Source organism: Myiozetetes cayanensis, unplaced genomic scaffold (genome assembly GCF_022539395.1).
Source record: "Myiozetetes cayanensis isolate MyiCay16 unplaced genomic scaffold, myiCay2020 scf13, whole genome shotgun sequence".
In the NCBI taxonomy this organism is placed as follows: domain Eukaryota; kingdom Metazoa; phylum Chordata; class Aves; order Passeriformes; family Tyrannidae; genus Myiozetetes; species Myiozetetes cayanensis.
In genome coordinates this window covers 6,579,852-6,596,614 of record NW_026086937.1, presented here as the reverse complement: position 1 = coordinate 6,596,614, position 16,763 = coordinate 6,579,852, and the positions used below count along the sequence as shown (strand labels likewise).

The 16,763-nt window shown below is 39.6% G+C and overlaps 1 protein-coding gene across 3 annotated transcripts; it reads right to left on the bottom strand.

Annotated features, from left to right (window-relative positions):
- Positions 1–1,499: 1,499 nt before the first annotated feature.
- Positions 1,500–16,551, bottom strand: RBP1 (retinol binding protein 1). Of its 3 annotated transcripts, none has more exons than XM_050308486.1 (4): positions 16,443–16,551; positions 15,195–15,373; positions 4,441–4,542; positions 1,500–1,766 (listed from the first exon to the last, which is right to left on the bottom strand). In XM_050308486.1, exons 2-4 carry the CDS (start codon positions 15,297–15,299, stop codon positions 1,713–1,715), a joined length of 261 nt encoding a protein of 86 aa, XP_050164443.1. In that variant the 5' UTR covers positions 15,300–15,373; positions 16,443–16,551; the 3' UTR covers positions 1,500–1,712. The 3 variants fall into 3 exon arrangements, with proteins under 3 accessions (XP_050164443.1, XP_050164441.1, XP_050164442.1); XM_050308484.1 differs by lacking the exon at positions 16,443–16,551 and adding an exon at positions 15,991–16,413; XM_050308485.1 differs by lacking the exons at positions 4,441–4,542; positions 16,443–16,551 and adding an exon at positions 15,991–16,423.
- Between the last annotated feature and the right edge of the window lie 212 nt (positions 16,552–16,763).

Genomic DNA, 16,763 nt, shown 5'->3' with positions numbered 1-16,763 from the left:
GGGCTAACATACTATTCCAGGAGAGAAAAACAGCTTTGCATGTTTCTGGTTGACTAAGCCAAAGCATAATTCCTAGAGACTTCCTCAGTATGAGGAAAAGTATTGCCAAGAAAAAAAAATTACAGGAGAAAAAAGTAAACAATTGCCTGGAATTCTAAGCAGTGTGAGCCACACTGCTGCAATAGCAACACAAGAATTTATAGGGAGAGGGAGTATTTTTTCCCCTGTTTATCACATGGGGATGCTTAAATCTTCATGAATAATATCTTCTGTGTACTTTCTGATGTAAAACAACCCCCAAAACTTTAGAAAATTGAATTAGATGTCCAGTACAGCACATCTGGTGTTACACTCACCATACATGTAGTACTACTGAAATACCCTAGTTTGGAACGTTCATCATCCCTGCTGTGCTGACCTCAGAGTTTACAATGACTGTTTCTGAACCTCCTTTCCTTCATGTTAGAGCAGGCTCCTAACCAGGATTAATAACAGTGCATATTTTAAAGCAGACCCTGAGAGAGACTGGCAGCGTTTGTTCCCATTTACAGTTCTAAAGTCCCTGTCAGCACCAGGGTTCCCAAGGAAGGCAAAGCAATGCTATGCACAGGAGCTGCAGAAGAGCAGGGGAAGGAAGAACATCTTAGAACACTTTAAAACACCTCAAACTCTGCCACAGCAACTTCCCCCCTGGCTGAGTCCTGGAAAACGGCTGGTAATGGTTGTTCTAGGAGACACTTGGAATTCTGTTCCATGCTAAAGGTCTGATCCAACCAGGCACCCTGTATCCTTGCTTCTTTCTGAACTTGATGTGAAGTGGTGGTGCTAGATTGTATATCCAGTGTGTTGATGGACTGAAACTACAACTGTGTGATTTGCAAATTATTTCTCCAACTCATGTTTGAATCAGCACTGAAAACTGCTCAGCCAGTGCTTTGCCACACACTCTGTCTACACTGAGGACTGTGGTGGGCCATAAAAACCTCTGCAAATGATACTGTACACAGCAGTGCCAGTCATATCTTCAGTGTGGTGTGTGTACAATTACAGACAGTCTCTAGCAGTGATCTTACTCTTAATTTCTCAAGAATAAGAAAACAAAACAAAACCAAAAACCAAGAGCAGATATTTGCTCAAGTGTTTAGGAAAGAACTGCCCCTTAGCCATGCTTCTGTGTTTTTGCAGACTATTGATCCATAACTTGGCTCATTTTGAGAAATTGGATTTTTACTTTTAGTGGAACACTTCCAGTGCAGTCTTGCTCCATTGGACCTAATGGTCAAATCCTCACTGGCTTCACTGAATTCAGGATGTAAGTGTAAGTTCATCCAACAGCTCTCAATTTTTCCCCTACAACTACAGTTCAGCTCTTGAAAACAAGACTATGTGGAGGCCCCTTGCTAAGGCTATGAAAGGGTGATGTCTATTGAGAGTCAAAAATTAGATTACAAGGTCCTATTTTGGTGTAGCCAAGAATTATGATATGCAACACATTTATGGTGTTTAGTATCTTTATTGGCATGTCTAAAAATACTTTATTTGCAGCTATTTTTTCAAAATTATTTCTTAAAAATATTCTAATTACACATTTCTAATGCGATCTTCATCTCTGTGTTTGCTCTCGTCACTGATGATGCTCAGTACTAGCATTTGGAGATTTGCTGGTAAGTCTGTAAATTCTACTGTTCTTCACTTCTGTATCAGCAGTGGGCTCACTGTACCTTCTTAAAGACCTGCTTACACATGACTCCACATGCTCTTATTTCCTGAGAAGAGAAAATAATTAAAAAATACAACTTTTACCCAAAAGACATGGCTTTATAGATTCACGTGTATGTCCACCTTAATTTGAATCCACAATTTCTATTAAATTAGTTTGGGAGGCTCATACATATTTTTGCCTATTTTTCATGCTAAAACAAAACCATTTTGTTTTTGTTTTTGTTTTTGTTTTTTTTTCCTGGTACAAGATGGAGTAAGAGAAGTTATTTTGGGACCTCTGATCTTAAGGGCCAAATATTGCGCATTATTCTCTATTTGCAGTTTATGCAACTGCTTAGATCTTTGAAATGGGCATTTCTATTTTGGACACGTAAAGAAGTTGAGGTGGGTTTGACAAGACAGACACAGGCTGAAGGCCCACTCTGGCAACACAGAGATCATGGTACTAAAGCACAGGTGTACACAAGAGTTATCTGGGTCTGTAAAGCAGCACAGCAGAGAGTCCTGACTGATCCTGAGCACACTGGATGCCTAAGGCTGCCTTCTGCGTTCCATAAGAGCTTTCCCAAAATCCTCACTTGCCAGGCATTGGATCCCTGTGAACTGGGCAGAAGCAGGTGCAGTGATGTTCACATCCTGGCCTCTGCTTTGTGAGGGCTGCTGCTTTCACCTGGTGACCCTTCTCTACTGCTGAGAATACTTCACTTTGACCTGAGAAGTGCTCACAGATGTGTCCATGTGGGATGTGTCCATGTGGGATGTGTGCATGTGGGATGTGTCCATGTGGGATGTGTCCATGTGGGATGTGTGCATGGGTCAGCTGGTTTAGGTGGCAGAAAAATAGCATAGGAGCTGTTAAAGGACACAAGGACAAAGGTTATGTATGACCCAGCAGAAGGGATGGTTGTACTTTCCCAACAAGACTTTCAATGAAGATGTGGGAGTACTTTGAGGAAGTTATGCACATTTTTTAGGGGGGACTTACTTGGATAAAATGACATTAAAAACCTTACATTAAGTCAATAACCCTATTGACATATGTTGCTGGACCCCAAGAGGAGAAAGTGCTTCATAATGAACTGGTGAACCAGGCAGACCAATCCACTGATTTGTTCACTACTCTATAGGTAACCCAGAAGAAGGAGTGTGCAATAAGGGCTAAGAGATCTGCTGACAGTGACAAAAACCTGGGGAGCAGAAGCAATCAATACAATAGAAAAGGGCAATAAAACTCAAAAGGAAATGGAGAATGGCCAAATAAGTCACTCACATAAAATAAAATCTAAGGAGGAAAAAGAACTACAAAGTGCAGACCATAGAATGAAATGAAGGAAATAGGAAACAATAAACTACTAAAGCATGTGGTATCACTCTCTACAGAACTGGGGAAGAATTAACACTTGGCTCATTGTGTAAAGTTCAATAGGATCATAAAGCTATCGAAGTATCAATTTTTTAGAGGAAACTGCTCATTTTATCAAAGCACTCTCAAAAGTACAAGCCCTAGTAACCTTAGCTGGTCAAAACTAAAGTACGAAAAGGACTCTTTACTGTGTTTTTAATGGGGAGAGTTACATTAACAAGGATCAGGGAAGTGAAGAGGATGTCTTTTGCAGTTCATGAAATATAAAAAGTGATAAAATTGAAATATTGGGGAGTGGAATCTAAAACACTTTTTGCATGAAGTAATTTTATACTGAGTTCTGAGACAGATTGTGATAAATTTTACAAGTGCCAGTGAGTACAATGATGCCTGCATGAGCTGGCAGGTGTGACACAGAACCCTGCACAGCCTTTGGAAAGAGCCCCAGATCAGTCAGATTACCTTGGGGTACCCAGACTGGCACCAGACACATATATTTGAGAAACTGAATCTCAATTTCTGGCTTATAAAATCAACCTCTTGACAGGGACAAGGTGAGAAAGTGGTCTGGGCTGGAGGTCCATGGCAGGTTGAGTGGATAGCAGCACTCAGGACTCAGAGAAATCCATACTGGGGACTTCCTGAAAATAGTGTTTAGTAGAGGTTTGGGGTACTTTTGCAGATTTCATAGCTCTGCTACTGATTTGAATATTTAGGGAACATCCATTTAGGCTGCTGAATGCTAATAGTCCTGGACAGAAATGGAGGCTGGATTTTATTATCTCAGCAGGAAGACTGCCTTTTACCCACACTGATGAGAGAGTGAGGCTGCTCTAAAGCATTACAGGATAAAAGGATAGGCATCTTCTTTCAGGCCCTGTTAATTTAGGAAGATGAAAATGATGATCTGAAAGAACATACCTTTCAAAAAACTTAATTGCTGTTTTAGTTCTGTAGGCTACAATGCAGTGTGACCTGTAATTATTTTAAAAGAACAATGATGTATTTTTCCCTCATTGTTGGGTGTGCAATTTCACCAGCTCCCATAGTGTGTATTTTAGAGACTGTGAGAGGGACATTCTGTTAAATGTCTTCCTCAGTGTGAACATTTCAGCCTGGCATGTCTGGACAGACAGTTAAAACAGACAGAGTGGTGCTCTGAAACCTTTGTGAGGTTTTTGTGAGGGACACAAAAGTGTAATGGCTCCAAAAGAAATTGTTGCTTTAGAAACAAGTCAAATGCTGCACCAATACATGATTATGTCCAAGCAGGCCCAAACAACAGCACATCCCCTGCTGTGTTACATCCAAACATTTTAATAGAGTGGCATTTAAAACCTCTGACATGATCTTACCAGGTGCATTTTATCTCCTTCAATCCACTGGGTCCAACCACGACCTTCTTTTTCTCCATTCTGTACACAAAGAAGTTTATCTCCATCCCAAGATACAGTGGTCTAACAAAATAGACATGCTCAGTGTTACTGCAGTATTCTCTGGTTTTATGATTAGTTTCCATGAGGCAAAACTTATCTCTAATGTAATTAATAATTAATGTATCCCATAAGAACTGTAGAGTGTTATAATACTTAGGATAACTACAAAAGAAATGAGCCCAAACAGAAAGATGCTGCCCAACTGCCTGCCAAAAACTGGAAGCATGAGATAAAGTTGTTTAAATGCAAGAAAAAAAATACCATCAAAATCACTGATGATGAGAGCACACTGCTCCCTCCCTGCTGACAAACAGCAGGAGAAGGGTCTGCAGCCTAACGCTGTGTTTACAAAAGGAGCTGAAAATTTGAGATTCAGTTTGGGTTTTCCACCCTAAGAATGACTCCCCAGCTGCTCTACCTGAAAAAAAAATTCCCACTTCCCAGCCTTATGGATGAACAAGGCTTTTCAATACTGAGCTGGGTTTTCCTCGTGTCTTAATCTGCCTTCCTTCATGGAGCAGAGTGGTTTGGAAGCATCAGCAAACTGCTGACTTTCCCAGTATCACACCTTTTAACTGAGGCTGGGGAACTGCCTGAGCCAGGACTGGCAGATGAGAGTGAGAGTCAGGTGTTGCAGTATTCAACACAGCACTCTTGTGAATATTGGTGCTGTCCTGAGTGGTTCAGTAAAACTTGATTCATAGAACTACTTAAATGTATGACGGTGCATCCTGCAGTTGTTACTCTGGTTAGTGTTTCCTGACAGTTTGCCTTCACATCTCCCTAAGATAAAGAGGAGCAACACTCTGTAAAATATTTAAAGAGGGAAGAGCACTGACAATTTGTGCTCCATGACGATAATTTAACATCAATATTAGCACATGGCTTTTAAATCAGCTTGTTTGAAGTGACTCTGAGGACTAAATATGGAATTACTGTCTATCTTGTAAAAGCCTTCAGCCTCTGCCTGCATGAGGAGCCAAATCAGGAGAGATGATGAATTCTGATCTGTCATTAAAGGAAACTTCTTGCATCCATCCTGTGGAGTTTCTAAGAGAATTCAGCCTCCATTTTTCAGTCTGGGAATTAATGCCAGTTCAACACTCAGGAACTATGCAGTCCTATTTATTTAATCCGTGCATGTCACAAACAATTAATTCTTAAGTGATATCCTTGATAGCCACTATCTCTGAATGAGTACAGCCAGCAGGCTCCTACTGTGGGCAGCTTTAGACTAAACAAGCATGGAAAATGAATCATAGAAAGAGTGCCAGAACAGATAATCACAGGCAAGGCATTGGTATTGTTCACACATAGTCTGTTTGCACCACATGGGGTCTCTGAAAGACAAACTCATGTGTCCTTGCTAAAAATCTCTTCAATTTGGAAACTGCACTTACAAATTCTTCTGTTCACTTTTGGAAAATGATGTATTTAAACCACGTAGCAGATAACATTTTAATGAAACTATATCCTCTTAATGTGAAAAATGCTAATGTAGGAAGGAACACATTTGGGTAAAACAGTAGTTTATGTGCTCACCCACAATATAAAATCCTTTCCTATATCTGTTTGACTCCTACTATTTGCTGTCTTCTGTCTCTAAGTGGATGTCTTCAGATTCAAAGTGGAAAATGTTTATAAGCTAACATACCTAAGAATTTCTGATGCTGAAAATGAATACAACAGGAAATGAGTGATAACTTGTACGTGTGAGGGATCCTGAGGGACGAAGCCTTTGTACGTGCAACTCTGCTTAGGAACTGCACTTACTCGTATCCATTGAGTATTAGCTCAGCACAGTTTAATCATTAGACTATCTACTAGTTTCTGTGGGTTTTGGTAGGAATTCAAAGGCAATATACCGTGACAAAGTAAGATCCAACTTTATTTATCCAGCTACTAATGCTCAAAGTCAGTTGTGAAAATTATTAGGCCTGATAATATTCCCTGGCTTAGTACATTTGGGGGCAGTCGACAAATATTTGTAGCTGTTCAAGGAAACGTTAACTTTTTAGCCTCCAAGGGTGACTGAAATTGTTTCATCTCAGAAAACAACACACTTTTTTTCTCTGGCTTTCTTGTTTTTCCAGTTAAGATTAGATATTGCTTTTTACAATTTGGTGATAACCACAAAGAGTATAATACCACAGACCGTTAACCAAGCTGCTTTATCAGACAATGTTCTCAGTTATCATCCTCTGCCTTCCCTCAGAGAAATAGAAATGCTGAGGGGATATGAGTAAACCATACAATTTCTGATTTTTGTATGTAGCTATTTTGCTCTCAAGGTTATAAAGGACAGAATATTGCAGGAGAACATAATGTCCTTTTCTTTATTAGCAGAGCAACCCCTTTATGACAGTGAGGTTAATCAGCAGCATCTGTATCTTGTCTTTCTTTAGGTCAAACTGTAACATCTCAATGTCTCTCTTATTAAAGACACACTAATACAGAAGACAGAAAATTCTCTTTCAACTCAGATTGAAACAATTTCTTTCTCTCTAAACATCTCTACTGACACACAGTGAGTGGTAGCTGAGGTTGGAGGGGCTGTGGCTGCTGCATTTGCACCCTCCACCAACACCTAACACAGAGCAACACCTGCCTTACAACATTCCCAAACATTTGGGTCAGAACATAAAAATAATACTCCAAAAATACCACTGTAGGGCAAATGTTGGTATATATCATCTCTTTTGTTGTCTATAAGAGCAAAGATTCATTTTGAAAGACTGGATCAGGATTTCCCCACAGCGTAATCAGGAGCCAAGCACTTGAACAGACTGAGGCAGCTCTGCACGAGCCTGCAGTTGCTGTTGTTTTCCTCTCCTGGCACACACTATCAAGAAACACTTTGCCTTTTATGTAAAGCTACTTTTCTTAGAAAAGTAGGCCTTTCTAATTAACCTTGTTTGCCCCCATTTTGATAATAGTGTTACCTAAGGTTTGCCTGATTACAGAGACTGAGCCATGGCTGGAAACCTTTGCCAGGGTTTGGTGGACACAGCATGCCCAGGCAGGCAGCTCCTATTCTTCATCTTCCTCCACAAGCAAGAGGAGAGGCAGATTAACTCAGAGGACACTGGGAAGCTGCACTTTCCTGATGGTAACAGAACCAAGCAGATGAAAATGTAGTATTTCTCTAAAACTGAAGACTCCTGCAGGATAAATGGAAGACATCATTTATTCCTTTTAACTGGGCAGTACATAACCTAGTTTGTTATAAGCACGCCTGAATTTTGCTTACTCACTATCTGATCATTCTTAAACCTAAGGTGAATACTTCTTAGGTCAGATGCATGTATTTCTGTGGGAAACTTCAGCAGAGAATGGGGATTAACGTGCTATTAAAAATACTGAAGGTACAGAAGAAAAGGTAAGGGAGTGAGATAAGAGTGAGTCTTGCCTTAATTTAACTCTTCTCAAAATCTCTAACCAACAATACTGCACTTTTTTCAGACTGCATACTCTTTGTTCTTGAGGAGTAATAATATGGAATGGAGCTCCTCTGGGAAATGCAAAAGCCTTTGAAGCCTGAGAACACAAAAAAAGTTCAAGTTTTCTTTAGTTTTATGCTATGATTTCTGTAATCTTACACTTTTTCTGTACTCTGATATTTTCCTTTCATTACTTGGTCATTCATACACTTTCATTAGTGATTTAATCTCCTTGATTTAATCTCCTGCTATGAAGATTTAAATTCATGTGCACAGCAACACCACCTTCCTGAAAATTAAAGCCGGAAGAAATTATGATTAAAATATTCTCATTGCTGTTTTCAGTTATGAGACAAGGTCGATTTATTAAATGAAATATTTAATAAAACCAAACCACATCATTGACTATGTCTTTGCCTTTTCTCTAGTAGCAGTAACAGTGGTGAAGTCTTGCACAACTCCAGCTTCTGGTGGCAAGTCATATTGCCCCACAGCCAGAGACAGTGACTTTTGTCATGCACTGAAATAGCCATCAAACCTGTTATCAGAGAACTTTGCATTTCCCAGCGAGGTCTAAGTGCAAACCCATTTGATGCTGGCTCTGCACCACCCTTCCCATTCCCCTGCTGGCTGTTCCTGCTGTGCCAGGTGCTCTGCAGCTGAAGGTACAGAATGTATTTTACGGGCAAATGAAGGAAAATAACTTTTTTCAAAGTAGTTCATGAACATTTTTTGTTAATGCTGCATAGATTTTTGACACATTGCATTTACAAATACGAGCTGCAGCCACCATCTTTCGTCAAAAGTATGTTACTGATTTCCTGTCTGTAGGAGAACCACGGCAGTACCAGCGCTGTTTCTCTCCCACTTCCCCTCAGAGTGTTGTCTCTATGTATGGTGCAGCAAATGACTGCAAAGCTCCAAAAGTGCACTCCCTGCTCCATCTCAGTCCAGCAGTTCCCTGCTTGTGAGAATGACTTGTCATTTCACAGCTCTAATTATGATTTCAGAAGGATTAAACAATGGAAAGTCATTTTTTTTTTAGGTCAGATGACACAGGAAAATCCAATTTGAGCTGTGTCCTGTACAGTGTTTACAAATAACACCAAAGACAATATCCTAGAACTTTTGGTCAAACATGGCAATATATCCAACTAGGTATCCAATGGCTTCTCAAGATAAAGCATTTTCATCTGTACTATCAAAGTGATATAAAACCCTCTGATAAGCAGTTTGCAGGGGAAATTTTCATCAGATGAAGTGCTGATGGAATCAACTAATGTTGATGTCACAGCCAAAGTGTAATGTAGCTGTGAAGGGACGTTCTGTAATGCTGTGGCCTGTGCAGGAGGCTCCAGCCATGCTCAGGGCTTGTCATCTTCTCTGTCCTGTAACCCCTTTCATCTCCTCAAATCTGTGTCTGGTAGGTTGGTGACAGAGGGGGAAACCACTGAGAAAACAACAAACCCAACAGAAAAATCAGTGTTTGGATTCCTGGATTTATCTCAAGAGCCTGTTGCTGGCCAAAGGCTGTGCATACTTAACCACACTGTACCTAGGGCATGATAAAGTCTTCTTTGCTTCTATTACTGCCAGCATTTCCACTGCTAGAATTGCTAGAAAAGGGGCTGAGGATTGGACTGGCAAGTTTTAGATCAAAGGTGTCTGCTGTCAGACAGGAGCAGATCTTAAATGTTCCAATTCCTTATTTTGAATCCTTGCTCATAAGAGCAACAGAGGAAAGCAATGAGTAAGAATATGATGCAGGGAGTGGACGAAAAGCTGCAGGCCATGCAGCTGACAGTATGTGGGAGGAGGGGTAGAATCACTATTTTGGACAGTGCATATTGTTTCATTTCTTAGACATGGTGGGTTTTTTCTTACTGAAATAAAATTGCATCCAAATAATACAAAAATAGAAGAGTTGTGTATATGCTAAGCCAGAAAAAATAATAATAAAAAAAAAATAAAACCCAGCACATCCAATTCACTTCATCCAAGGATCAGAATCGATTCTAAGACACTTACTGTTTAAATTAATGTGTATAATTGATTTATCCCCTGTGTAATTTTAGCAAGATGCAATTGTACATAACACTAATGGCTTGTCATTCAAAATTGGATTTGTTACATCTGGTTCTCAGCTTTTCAGCTGATTCTTTGTGATTGTACTTTCTGCATTCATAACTCTCAGAGCTTTTCAGAATTCTCAAAAAAGCTGAAATGCTAAACCCATCCAAAACCACGTTTCCTACAGAGCTTCAGTGTGCCAGCAGTGCTTTTGTGAATAACTGGCTCAAAAAGCTTCTGATCAGTCTCAGATTTTAGACACGAATCCAGACCTGCAAAATTTGAAGTTTATGACAAATTATATGGCAAAAGATTCATTTGCTATCACTGTGTGAATGTGCTGAGCATTTCACCTGCAGGCAATAAGCAGTGATGCCAAAAGAGCAGGCAGGGGGAAACAAGGCAGGAAAAAGGAAACAGTTCCTCTTTACTGAGGCACAGACAGGAGTCTGAGAGAGTCTGAGAGAGCCAGGAGTGGACCTCTGTTCTCCAGACCTCAAGGGGATTTACTGGAGGGTCAGAAATATCAACAGAAAACTACATGAAAGTCTGCCTCTTTAAAATTATTAAAAAAAAAATCAAATCTGTGATTATGCCAACGAGGAGCTGGGGAAAACACAGCACTGCAGAGAGAGAGGGGGCACTGACTCTGAGAGAGGACCAGTCCCAGCTGCAGCGATTCCAGAACAACGCTTGAGCCAACAAAGTGTGTGAAAAAATATCTACAGGCCCAAAAGGACAGCATGGGAAGGGTAAAGAAACAAACCAGCCCAACCAGAAGGATCAAGTAAAGACATATTGATGATCCTGCATCTTACTAGACAGGCACAATTTATTTTGAGACTTCTCATCCTGTGGGGATCCCTACTGAAACTCCAAGTATTGGAATGGTGTTTGTTGGTTGTTGTTTTTCTAGCAACAAAGTCTTAATTCCAAAACCTACTCTGAACTAGATTAAGAGCTGTGAATTCCATTTGTGTAACAGGAGAGCCTTGCCTAAACAGTTAAATAAGCTTCATGAGCCATGTGATTTTGTAACAGGGCTTTATCCTGACCTTGCAGTGGTATAAATCAAATTATGTCCAGAACAACTAAATTTCATATAAACTAGAGAGGAATCAGTGTCACACAAGGCATTTTTGTTAAATAAAACTGCAGCCTCAAACAACTTGTCTCCCCTCAGTAGGATAAGACACAGGTAGCAGTCCTTATGTGGCTGTCTTAAACATTAATTGACTATATTTTCAGGAAGCTACTTCATATGGTAAGATGGATGATCGATCTGATGAGTGAATTCTACAGCTCCCAAATCCTCACCCTACCCCATCCCAGCAAGTCTTAACTATGACCAGAAGTTATATTAGTTCCAATAAAGGAACCCTAAATACCAATTGGATAACTTATTCATGGTTATATTCTGCTTGCATTCAATTTTTTTCACTGACTGGTTAATAGGTATTATTTCCCATATTCAGTTTAAAATTCCTGCTGGTTTCTCTCTTTACCAGTTCCCAGTCATTGTCATTTCATTTCCTGCTCCAATGGAAGAAGAAAATTACTACACCAGGCTTCGAATTACCAGAGCATCCCTCATGTGCTCGGCCAAATATTCAGTTCTGATGCAACTAAGACTGCTTTCAGTTATCCAGGGAATTCTGCTGTTCTATATTTAGAACATAAAATCTTCCTTGATTTTTTAAACAGATCATTTGCCCTTAGTCTCTGTCAGAAGAGAGCTTCATTCTGCAGAGTGTGGGCTAAAGCAATTCAGTCAAATGCTTGAACAGCAGAGGAAAATTAGAATGCAAAAGGTTCCTTGGACTTCAGCAGCAAAATGATTAGAAAAGTAAAAAATTTAGGAAGGTAGTTTTTGCATCTGAGCTATCCCACTTTCAAGCTGCTTTGATTCACTGGGTGCAAAGACTGGGAATGTGAAACTTCAGCCTTTGTTTCAGCTTTTAAGCTTTTTCAGTTAAGTTTTCCATAAATTTTTTAGTACATATTAAGCAAATACACTTTGAAGGCTCATATTTTCTGCTTAGTGTCAATTCCTGCCCTGACATATTTCACGTTGCAGATGATTCCTCAGTTCCACTGTTTATTACCTGCTGATGAATGAGATTTACTCGCAGAGATGGTTTTCAATTAGTTGTCGTTTCAATAAGGTCTTGCCTCTTTTGTGCACAATAAATTTTTTCCACACTAATGTTTATACACATGAAACAAAGCTTCATCCTTAGTGCAGTACCTGAGACAGTCACTAAATTAATCACAATGAGAGATTACAGACATTATCTTTAAAACTGAGGACATTTCATGATGAGACTGGAGCTTCACTGAGAATTAAGACAGCAGGATCAAACACTCAGTGCAGGAAATACCAAAGGCAGACAGGAGTGACCAACTACAAAAATGAAAGAGCCCTCACTGAAATGAAGGAGAGAGCCTGTACTGCCACAGGAGCATCAACTCACAGTGTCAAAACTTCAACTTACTTCTAAAATAAGTATCAGCAAAGCTTTTCAGCCTTTTCTCATTATGGGCAGGATCAATTTGGAATTCCTGTAGTTACACTCTACCCTGACTGACTCAAGGATATGTTTTACAACTGAAAGGTGAACACAATTTCAGTGATTACACACAAGATGTAACCTGTTCACTGTGCTAACATTATGTTAACTCTAGTGAGGTGATCTATTCTTCATTAAAAGAAAAAACGATCCATACCTATAGGGTGAATTACCTCCAAGGTTGTTTGTGCTGCTCTCCTGATGATTGCTCTGCCATACAGATTAATGTTTAATGTGCAATTTGTCTTATCCATGTTACTTTGTACTGCTCATACACTGAGCTACTTGGATGAAACTTGCCCAGTGGTCTGCTCAGTCCACAATATAAATAACAATAATTGATTCACAATCTCTCCCATTACACAGGCTGACTATTAATGATTAAGCCATTTATGGAGGCAGTTCCACAAGCCCCAGCTGAGCAAAGGAAATACCAAGAATGATATTCAACCTTTGCTTTTATGGTGGTTTTCTTGGTAACACCACTCAGGGAGTGGTCCAGTATCTCTTAGAGCCTCCATGACCCTGCTCTCACAGGACTCTTTCTGCACTGCTGGAGTTATTTTGCTGTTTAACAACTGCAAATTTTTCCTGGTGTTTATCAGATTTGGCCTGGAGTAATTTCAGAAAGACAAAGCTTCTTGTACTGTTTTGCCTTTGACAAACAGAGGCCTCATGTATAAGTCTTTAATCAGAAAATGGAACTATTAGGTGTGATATGTTGCTACAAGGCAAGCAGAGAAGCAGGGATCAGTGACCTGAACTGTACAGCTGCAGCTGGAATTTGTTCTTAGAGGCCATAAAGACACATGGAGACCTCTGGAGGGTTTTGTGGAGTTACATCCCTAAGTAATTCTTAACAAAACCCCCCATCAGGATTAGTGACTACCTCTGATTTTTTGTTTGGTTTTATTTTGAAAAGGCAAGAAGGTGCTGGTACCTTCTGCTTCCAAGGCTGAATAAACATTTTGCACTAAACAGTAAGCAGATAAAATGTTTGAGTAACCTTTGAAAGCAGGGTGAATTAGGTTCTACTGCAAATCAAATAGCTGTTGTAGTGGCTAAAATAATCTTTCTCTACTATCTTCTTTCTGGTTTAACATTTTGAATTCTTCCCTATCACTCAGTTTAGCAAAAAAGGGTAGAAAATTTTTGCTCATTACAAATAATGAAATCTTTAGGCTATTTCGGGGGAAATCAAGATTTCTGTGTTAAATCTATTTAGTACTTTGAAAGCAGGATTAGGCAAGGACCACATTTCCCTGTCTTCTCAATCTGACTTTTTGGCACAGTGGTTGCCTCACACATCTTGTAAGAACTCAGTGCAGGCACTTGCTAGGCAGCCTCAGAGCACAGAGACTTCTTTCTGCCATGTAGAGGATGGTTTAGTCCTCCTTTAAACAGGACTTTAATGGCATTTGAGTACAGGCAATGCTTAGATGGAGACAGCTCTGTGCACACAAACACTGTGAGCAGATGTTCTGATGTTTCCTATCTCAAACGGCAGTTTGGCCACCTAAGTCAAATCTTTCTGTGGGCTCATAACTGCTCAGTGCATCTGGACCTCATTATTCTGATCAAGAGCCTTCCAGGAGTCAAAAATGCATTGTGCCATTGGGGCATTTTCCTGGCCACAAATCCATGTGCTCCTCCCTGCTGTGCATTCTGGATGTGCACTCCTGTCACACCTGTACCCTCTGGAACAAGGAGTACAAGGCATTACTTGAGGCAATCAGCAGGTAGCCATACTTTTTTTTGGTCTCCACAATCTTTCCCTTTCCTGCCATGACCAGAGCAAAAGCAAATTTGCATATCTTACTGTCAGATAAAACTATTGGCTTAAATGGCACTATCTTTCCAAGAATGGAAAGCTAATAATTCTCTTTTATGGGATTTCTCTTCTATAGTCCCTCCCGAGATAAATGTCATTTGTTTATCAACTTCTTCACTGTAGAATATTGCCAGTGCCACGTTTTCAAACTAAGAGGTGAGAACTTTGTATTCTCAAGTTTTTCCCCTGTTAATTGCTATTTATCAGTCATAAGATAAAAACTACTGTCTCCCTGGCAAGCAAAAAGAGCTCACAAGAGTCACAGCTCAGAGAGAGAGTCCTGTTTGTTTGATCATTTCAATAATATTTGCTGCAGTAATTAATGTGTCTACTCTAATAAATGCATATAACAATTTCTAAGTAATATATACTTATAATTTCAATTATCTTACATGAATTTTTCAGGCCCTTGCCCATTCTTACACATGGGGACTGGTGTTTGGTCCTGCAATAAGTGGATTTCCTCTACCATAAAACATCATGCAGTGAAGAGGTTCTGAGAGGGAACTGAGATGCCTTTTTGGCTAATGAATATCCCAATATAACTGAGCAAAGTTTCACTGAAGTTACTGTTCACTCACTGATAAAATAGCTTTGTGCTCCTGATTAAAATTAGTAGGTACTGCAGGTACATCTTGGCCAACTGAGAAATACAGAAACAATTGTAGGAATAGCCCCACAAAAAGGTACCAGATGAGGTCTGGGAAAGGCCTCAGATTAGCAGGACTCTTGTTTGCCCGTGGTTACAGTTCTAATTCTTACCATGCACTTGCGATCATCCACCCCAGATAAATCCTCCTCAAACTCCTTTCCTATATCAAATTCCATGATGTAGTTTCTAAAAGTGCTTAGAGTTTTAATGATCATATGATCCCCGTTCTGAAGGATTTCTTTGTCAGGCTTCACCAAGTTTGCTATTTTTCTGACAGCAACGTTTACATCTGAAAAAGAAAAAGTGTTATTTTTTTATCGGGAAAAGTCGTCCACAAAAACAAGCTTGTCGCTTTTTAGGGAGAACTAAAAGGAACAAAGATAAATAAAATGTCCAGATCTTTCAGGCCAGACTTCTCACCAGGAAAAAGTCCACCACCAAATTCTTTTAACTTCAATAACTTAATGTTTCAATTTTCTCATCACGTGGAATCTTAAAAAAATTTGTATTGGGCAATTCATAAGGCCTCGAGTATTTCTCTAGAAATACTAACACAACATCAAATGCAGACACATAAAATTGCATAATGTACAGTACTGATTCTTTATTAAACACAAAAATTTTACTCTTTTCAAATTATGATTGTGGTTTTTTTTAAACACAAAATCTGCCAGCTCTTCAAGCTCTGTTGTTTCATCTCTGTTAATGCAAGCTTCAAGATGATAAAAAGTAGAGGCTGATTAAGGCAAAATAATTTTCCTTAAGGCAACTCTTAAAAGCGCATTCCTGAAGAAAATATTTATCACAAAAATGATTTATGACTATACATGAAAAAAAATAGATTAATTTAAAGACCAAGGTGACATTTATTGATTATTTACTGAAGAAGTACAAAGGGAACCTTACCCAGTGCTTTCAGATACTCCTCAAAATTGTCATTGCTGACCATTTTCCAGTACCCATTGAAATCCACAGGCATCCCTACTTAGGGAATTGTCCAAACCAAAGCCTCAGAAGCGTGTGCTGATTGTGCACCACACAGCTCACTGCCTTTCTTTGGGCAAGCTGGAACTCTGCTTTCTTTTATCTCTTTTTCAGCCCATGGAGCTATGCAAGTCCTCCTAAGCCGATTATTGCTGAAGTGCTGCCTTTAAACCCTTCCACAAGGCTGACCCTCGGAGGTTTCCAGTGACAGCAGGATGACTTGATTCACACTGAATGAAACTTTCACCTTTCCTATAACTTCTGCAAGGGACATCCACTTTAACCATATTATCTGCATTTCTCATGCCACTCAGAAAAAGAACCCTTAAAAAGGTTTAGTTTAGGAAATCAGCCAGAGCTACACAAGTGCTTACCTTGTATGGTTTCTGAGGCAAAATCTTCCTTCTTGAGTTATGTTTCAGCTACTTTGTATCTTCTTCTTTCCAGAAAACAATCACACAGACTCTTTCAGTGAAAGCAATTTGGGTCTGGCTTTACTTCAACTTCTCCCCAAGCTCCTTAATTCTAGAGAACCACCAGTGGAAGCTGTCTGGCCAGCTGAGGGTTCAGGGAGGTGGAAACTTGTATGAAGAAGCAGTGGTTAGCTCTGTATATTGAAAAATGCCACATCACTACTGAACACATAATTTAAGAAACTTTGAAACACAAAAATAACACTTTAGAGAGTTTCTATA

Coding starts and splice junctions, on each gene's coding strand:
- RBP1 (XM_050308484.1), bottom strand. CDS start 16,063: ATGCCTGTGGATTTCAATGGGTACTGGAAAATGGTCAGCAATGACAAT. Junction 15,374..15,990: donor GGAGTATCTGAAAGCACTGG/GTAAGGTTCCCT, acceptor TTTCTTTTTCAG/ATGTAAACGTTGCTGTCAGA. Junction 1,767..4,440: donor AAGGAGATAAAATGCACCTG/GTAAGATCATGT, acceptor TTCTCTTCTCAG/GAAATAAGAGCATGTGGAGT.